The 8,351-nt window shown below is 40.7% G+C and overlaps 1 protein-coding gene across 1 annotated transcript; it reads left to right on the forward strand.

Annotated features, from left to right (window-relative positions):
• Positions 1-7,300: 7,300 nt before the first annotated feature.
• LOC140182492 (uncharacterized) lies at positions 7,301-7,837 on the forward strand. The gene has a single exon (XM_072229040.1). It carries the CDS (start codon positions 7,301-7,303, stop codon positions 7,835-7,837), a length of 537 nt encoding a protein of 178 aa, XP_072085141.1.
• The last annotated feature ends 514 nt before the right edge of the window (positions 7,838-8,351 follow it).

The raw sequence follows: 8,351 nt of genomic DNA on the forward strand, positions 1-8,351 counted from the left end.
GCTGCCAAACCAATCATCCTCAAGTTGTTCGGTTCCTACAAAATACATGAAAATTGTAAGAATGTGACATCATAAGGATGTTTGGAGGTGTGTTTGGAGATAGAAATAAAATTAAAGTGAAATTGAGGTAAATAAAGAACATCGAAAAGAATTAAAGATAAAAATTGAACCACACCCTTAAAAGAAGCTATTGCTTTTGAACCATTGGGCATATGGACAATTATAGGTTTAATTTTTGTATAAGAAATGAAATAAGAAAAATTAGAGGCAATGTGATCAGTGGCAATGAAATAAAAGGAACATAGAATATGACTACCTAAATTTGGGTTAGGAGGAATCCCAATTTGAGAATGAAGAGATGAATGACTAAAAGGCTTGAACTCATCCTTATTCCATGCACTTTGGGCCTCGGCCCTTTTTAGAAAAGTCATTAAGGCTTTATGCTGGGCTTGGGTTAGTCCTAAAACTGGTTCCCATGATGATGCCTTCATAGCTGTTTCTCCATGACCTAGGCTGTTTGAGGGAAACGATTATAAAATCGCAAGTGCAGCATTGTTGGAGAGCAACAAGGCACTGTTGATGGAGGAAGCCACACAGTCACTGGAGCATGGAGGTTCGAGATAGTGTATATGTCCCAGTGGATAGTCATGCTTCCCATACTCCCATAGCATACGTCTACCGTATATCCCGTTCTACCGCAATAAGTGCACTACTTGGAGGAGATTCTACCACCACGCCCCCGCCAAAAAAAATGGAGCCACGACCATGGTTGTTTCTAGGTCGATGACCTTCAACAGTAGTCACCATGATTTTTTGTTCATTTAGGACGCCCGACATTACTTGCAACTAGCATTCTTGTTGAATTACCATAGCGAAGACGCAATTCACCGGAGGCAGAGGATCAAGAAGCAATAGCTGAGATCGCACCACTGAAAAACACTCATCAAGACCTTCAAGAAGCGAATGATAAAATCTAGGGTACGATAAGTCTTGGCCGGACAATGACAAAAAGTTAAAGGCCATGAATTTTCCATCTTTTTCCATAAAGTTTTTAAGGCATTGAAGAACTCTGTGATGGAAATATGCCCCTATTTGAGTGCATAAATTTCTTCCTGTAACTCTGCAATATGAAGAAAATCAGATTGGAAAAAATGGTCTCATAAGTCTTCCCAAACTGATGAGGTAGTGGACAAATAGATAGCGCTCTGAGTGATTGAAGGTGAAAGAGAATGAAACAACTAAGAAAGAACTAGATTATTGCATCTTTCCCATCAGAAGAAGGAGGGGGATAGTCCCTGTTAAGAAACCATACTTGTTTTTAGAAATTATTGCCAAGAAAAAGATCGACACTAAGAATCGTAGTTATTTCCAGTGAGTACCGAAGAAACAAGGATGGATGTTGGATTCTCACTTGGGTATATGTAAAATGGGCTAGCAGGATTTGTGAAGGATTTTGATTAGCACTGTCTATTGCGGGTAAGACTGAAACAGAAAAAGTAGAAGAAGAAGGTGTATTATTTGGATTTGTAGTTTTTACCATTGATCAATATAGCAGAGCTTTAAAAGCTCTGATACCATACTAAATTTGGGGTTTGGAAAAAAGAAAATACTAAGTTGGGTGAATCTCCAACAACGGCGCCAAAAATTTGATGAGTGCCAAAAGTGGGTTTGGAATTTTACAAAACAGAATCTCTCCGTTGCAAGTATAGTCCAAACCAACAATTGACTAACATCAAAGTTTAATTAAGAAATTGTCACAATTCAAATCAAATAATTGGGAGTTTCAAATTTCGAGTCGTTCTCCCTAGGAATTGCAATGAAGTGCTCAATTATTGGCTATGAGGGAATGGGGGTTTGATGGCAAGAGACAAGAAATATAAATAGCAAGAAATTAAAGAAATAAACAATAATAACTAAATATCAAAAGCAATTAAACTAAGACAATTAAGGAAATTAACTAAGAAAGCCCTTGGCAAGGATTGAGAGTTAAGGATACCTATCCTAACCATTAACCACAAACATATGATGATTATGAAGAGTTAATCCTACTTAGTCAACCCGAACATCGAGGATAAGTCAAATTGGCATAATTGATCTCAATCCACAAGTCCTAGCCTACTCACTAATTAGCTTAGTGAAAGACTAGCATTAGTGGAAACCAAATCAACTAACTACCTTAATATATCAATCAAGAATGGACATCAATGAGTCAAGGTCACCAAAATCCTCAATTCCAAGCCAAGAGTGGGGAAAAACTACACTAAAACTAAGCCAAGCATTTTATCAAATACTTGGTGTGCATGAAAATAAAAGCATATTAAATTTCAATAAAAATAAAATCTATAACTACCAAAAGCAAGAAAATAATAATAACTCAATTAAATAACAATAAATAAAGAGACATTAAATTGCATTAATAGAAATCCAAAAATCGCTGCCAGCATTTTGCATTTAATGAGGTTACTGTGTGCGTACGCACACTTGCTGATTCTCATCTCGTGCAACACTGTGCGTACACATGACTGCAAAAACTTCCATCTGTGCGTACGCACACTTGCTGAAAAGCTCCAAACTCCATTTCTTCATGAATTCTCCACTTTTGCATGCTTTTTCCTCACTTCTTCAATCCATATTAGCCTTGTAAGTCTGAAATTACTCAACAAACACATCAAGACAAAAAATAGAATTAAAGTGAATAAAATTTAGCAAATTAAGGGCCTAAAAAGCATGTTCCACTTTTGAGCACAATGTTGGAAGAAATCTTAAAACTAAGCAATTCCAATGGATAAATATGTGAAAAGTCAATGAAATCCACTCAATTAAAGCAAATAAATACCATGAAATGTGAATTCATCAAGGGTATGGAAAAGAGAAAAAGCTAAATTGAGTGAATATATTTCCCTTGAGTACTCAGTGTACTCTGCTGTTATTTATACAATTCAAGGTTTGTTACCAACTCATCATATCTTCATGTTTTGGACAAAAGCGAGCATAACTGACCAAGAGATTAAAGTTGTAACCGATTGTTCATACCTTGGCCCGAGAACGAGGCCGGGACCAACAAGGACGAAGGGCCTACCTGAGAGGAGAGTCCACCATTCCCTATCTGACCTCTTGGAGGAAGTCGGATACCGACTTAGGAGCCCAAGGCTCCGAGCACCCGACACGGCGAGGTCACCGCTTCTAGAAAATAGTGACCAAAAGGATAAGATCTCAACAAACTCCCAAGATATAAGATAAAATAAGATTATCGCTCCTAGGGAGGTCATCATACTCTACTAAAATACACTGGCACCCTCTAGGTATAACACACGTTCTACTCTACTAGAAACCTTCCTAAAGCCCTTGCTAACTTAAGCATCGGAGTCTTTTGCAGGTACCACTACCCACCTCCTCATGAGGAACTCAGATAAGCATCACCACGACATCAACAAGTTAGACGCTATCATTTGAAGGAACCTGGACCTTACGTTCAGACCCAACTCAACCTTTCAAGTAACCCTCGGAACACTGACCTTACGCGGCCGAATACCACAACGGATATGCCACCATAATTCTGTAATCGCTGAATCCCGGTAAATAATGCGTAGTAATGAGTACTTAATTCCAGAAAAATGGTTGCCCAAAAGGGCAAAGACTAAAAGGGAAAGGTAGCCACCAGATAAACACACGAAAAACTCACTTTACAACCTCACACTCTACTAACTTTAGCATCAGAGTGTTTTGCAGGTTGCCCACCCGGCCTGATTCTGCAGTTGACGAAGTTGGGATATCTTATCTCTACCTCTTCAGATCATGACCTTGCTCCGAGCATGAACATTTGGGGCCGTGTGTGGGGATCCCACTTTATCAGATATCATGGCTGAACGACAGATTCAATCTACCGTCAATTTAGAAACTCCATTGAATAGCCAACATCCGGAAGACAGACACGAGATAGACCTCACGCCAAGTCGTGAAGAAGTCCCTCTGAGCTATGATAATCGTGAACCCATCAATCATGAAGTTCGTCATTTTGCTGGCCCAGGTCATGACTACCACCATGCCATGTAAGAAATGCGACATAGGGTACAAGAGTTGGAAGGATACCAACTGGAACGCCAATGGCGATTGGCTGAACTCTTGTTATCCAGGCAGTCTTGTTCCCAAAGTCGCCCAGCTAGGGAATGGGAGGAACCTCACTCTGGAAACCATGAGCGCAGGAGGGAGCATCGACAAGTTTCACCTTCTTTCCCACGTCGTAAAGACGAGAAAGGGTCATCCCATTGACACGGCAACTCTTGGGCAAGGGAGGAATCACGATCCGCCCAGTCTAAAAGGAAGAGGACTCCGCAAAGGAGTCTAACTCCTAAAAGGCATAGGGAATCCTGAGAACACGTCATTATGGGTCAAACCCTATTTGCTTCCCACATCTTTCAAGTTCAAGTGTCGAAGTATTTCGATAAACCAACTGACTTGAAGTATGACAGAAAAATGGATCCTCAGGAGCATATTGATACCTTTGAGGCTAGGATGAATTTAGAAAGAAGTGAAGATGCCATCCGGTGTAAGGCCTTTCCGATAACACTATCGAGACCTACCATGGTATGATTTAACACCATACCCATTGGATCAATCTCCTCCTTTGTGGATATTAAAGTCAAGTTTTTAGCTCACTTTACTACCAGGAGAACTTAAGCAAAACACTCGATTTCACTATTCGTGGTAGAACAACAAGTAGGGGAGAGCATTCGAGACTATTTGGATTAGTTCAACAAAGCACTTTTAGAGGTGAACACATGAACCCCTAACGTCACGTGCTTATGCTTAATTGCTGGATTATTGGAAGGAAACTTATGTAGACACCTAACCTCCAAGGATGTAAAATTCATGGAGGAAATCAATCAGATCGTGTTGGAGTACATGTGAGATGAGGATTGTCAAAGGTAGTTCCCACTAAAGGAAAGAACTCGACACCGTCTCCTCAAAAAGGCAGAAACTTGGGCAAAACCTCGAACTCGAAACCTTCAGTTCCTAGATTGGAAAATTCACATCCTACACTCTCCTAGTGGCCTCATTTACTGAAGTTTATCAACAAGTCTCTCACAAGGGCATCTTGCCAAAACCAAGGTAGATCCGACCAAGAGCCTCATTAAACAAATCCCACTATTGTGATTACCATAAGTCCCATGGTCACAAGACTGAAGATTATATTGATCTGAAGGATGCCTTGGAGCAAGCAATCCAAGATGAAAAGCTTTCCAAGTTTGTCCAACATGTACGGCCGCCAAGACAGCGTAATAAGGATAAAGATCGGGAAGCTAGAAACCCAAAGAGCTCCAAACCTCCAAAGAGCATGGAGGATACAGCTCAGGTTGTGGTCAATGTGGTGGTTTGAAGAAATAGGTTGCCAAAGTCTAACAACGCTATAAAAAGAGATGTTAAAGTCGCCACCTTGGAAGTCCTCACGGTAACATGCGTCCTAGCAGTCTAGTTCACATCGGAATATTTTTAGATCGCCACACCGGATGATGATGAGCCCCTAGTTATCACGGTCGGGCTCGGTAATGGCATAGTAAAGAGGATCCTCATTGATACTGTCGCAGACTCAAACCTCCTTTTCAGGAATGCATTCGATGTCCTAGGGTTAAACGATCAGTACCTAAAACCCCATCTCCCGGGAAGGCACGAACATAAGGGTTGTACAAGCCGAGTTCATTGTCCTCTAGGATTCTACAGCATACAATGTCATTTTTGGGGAGAAAGACCTTCAACAATTTGTGTGCATTCATCTCAACCAAGTTCTTGGTTATGAAGTTCCTGATAGCAAAAAATTGTGTTGCAACAATTTGAGGAGATCGGATGTCCGCAGTCAAGTGTAACAACGCCAGTCTCACACTCCGAGATAAGGCCATAGAGTCTACTAGAGTCTTCCTCATTGACCTGGATACCCGTGTTCAAGAGAACACGAGGCCAGAGCCCAACAGAGAGCCTGAGAAATTTCAAATCAGGGATAAGCTAGAAAAGTATACTATGATTAAGAAAGGGCTACCTTACCCCCTAAAGTTGGAACTCCAGAGCTTCTTAAGAGGTAATGTAGACTTATTTGCTTGGGAACTGCTGATATGCCTGGAATTGACCCTATATTCACGTCCCATCAATTGGCCATTGACCTCGCCTTCAAGCCGATTGCGCAACGACGTTGTAAGATGTCACCCGACTAAGCAGCCGAGGTCAAAAGCCAAGTCCAGGGATTACTGGATGCTGGGTTCATCCGAGATTTAACTTATTCCACTTGGTTGTTGAATGTGGTGATGGTGAAAACGTCTAATGGGAAGTGGCAAATGTGTGTAGATTACACCGATTCAAACAAAGCCTGCCCGAAAGAGTGTTTCCATTTACCCAACATAGATAATATGTTTGACTCCTCCTCAGTATATCGGGTTCTAAGCTTCTTGGATGCTTAGAGTGGTTACAACCATATTCTGATGCATAACGCTGACGAGGAAAAAATAGCTTTCATTAACCCGGAGGAAATTTACTGTTATACTGTAATGCCTAAAAATATAGGGACAACATACCAAAGGCTAATGCCAAAAGTTTTTAAGCAGCAGATCAGGAGGAACATGGAAGTATATATTAATCAAAATCAATGAAGATTCCAACCTGATCAAGGACCTTAAGGAAGTGTTTGATTGCTTCCAACTTCACAAGATGAGGTTGAACCAGGAAAAGTGCATTTTCTGAGTTTGGGGAGGTAAACTTTTAGGGTTTATAGTTACCCAAAGAGGCAAAGAGGCCAATTCCGAGAAGTTCTAGGAAATCTTGGACATGTCAATCCCTTGGAACCTCAAATAGGTCCAAAGGCTGACAGGTCAGTTGGCTGCCCTATCTAAGTTCTTACGAGCCTTTTTCACTAAAGCAAAACCATTCTTTAACTTAATGAGAAAAGATGTTGACTTAGCTTAGACAGAGGAATGTAAGGTTGCTTTCTAGCATTTTAAAAACTTACTTTCATCTCCTCCTATTTTGGCGAAACCCAAGCATGGCCAACCCTGATATTTGAATTTATCCGTGACTGAAGAGACCCTAACTTCGGCCTTGGTCTTAGAAGATCAAGACAAACATCAACGGTCAGTGTATTTCGTTAGTAAAGTCCTTCAAAGACCTGACATACGATACTCAAAAATAGAGAAACTCGCTTTTGCATTACTGACATCGGCACATCAGTTGTGCCAGTATTTCTAAAGTTATTTGACAATTGTACGAACCAACCAGCTGATAAAAAAAGGTTTTGCAAAAGCCCGACCTCGCGGGTTGGATGAAAAACTGGTCTGTTGAGTTGTCTCAATTTGATGTGCGTTATGAACCATGTTCAACCATCAAGGCTCAAGTGATGGTCGATTTACTAGCTGAAATGACGCACTCTAATCCCGATATACCGACATGGGAGCTTCACGTAGATGGAGCCTCCAAAGTCCGATATGGGGGAGCAGGCCTCATCTTGACCAAAGGAAAAGACGTGGTGATTGCAGCCTCCATTAAATTTGACTCCCCAATTTCAAATAATCAAGTAGCTTATGAGGCTTTGCTTGTAGGAATGGCACTAGCTTGGGATGCTGGAGTAATGGACATAACTGTGTTCAAGGATTCACAGTTGGTAACCTCTCAAGTTAATGGGGAGTACCAAGCAAGGGACCTATTACTACAACAATACTTGAAAAGCGTACATGAAGAGGTAAAAACCTTCGATTCTTTTTCAATCAAACATGTACCTAGAGAACAAAATACTCGTGCTAATGTATTGTCCAAGTTTGCAAGCACTAAGCCTAGATCAGAAAATTGTAGTCTAATATAGGAGGTGCTTACAAAGCCCACTGTGACGAAACCCGATGTTTTGACTTTGTGTTCATCTATTGTCAACACTTGGATGAACCTAATTTGTGAATATTTAGAACATGGGACATTGCCTAATGATCCTAAGGAAGCAAGAAAACAATGGCTTAAGGCAACCATAAACACCGTGATAAATGGTCAATTGCATAAAAGGGGCATGTCCCAGCTGTTATTGAAATGCTTAAATGACCAACAAATGATGTATGTGCTATAGGAAATTTATTAAGGATGTTGTGGATACCACTTGGGGAAAAATTCGTTGGCACAGAAAGTCATCAGAGCCAGATACTACTGGCCGACCCTCATCAAAGATGACATGGAAAATGTAAAGAAATGTGATAAGTGTCAACAACAAAGCAACCGCCACCAAGCACCACCCCATGAACTCGTATCAATTATACCGACTTGGTCATTCGCTAAATGAATGTTGGACTTGTTGGGACTTTTTCCACAAGGTCCTAGGCAGGTAAAATACC

Source organism: Arachis hypogaea, chromosome 1 (assembly GCF_003086295.3).
Source record: "Arachis hypogaea cultivar Tifrunner chromosome 1, arahy.Tifrunner.gnm2.J5K5, whole genome shotgun sequence".
NCBI lineage: Eukaryota > Viridiplantae > Streptophyta > Magnoliopsida > Fabales > Fabaceae > Arachis > Arachis hypogaea.

Excerpts from the sequence above, each read along its gene's own strand:
- LOC140182492 (XM_072229040.1), top strand. The coding sequence starts at position 7,301 with ATGAAAAACTGGTCTGTTGAGTTGTCTCAATTTGATGTGCGTTATGAA.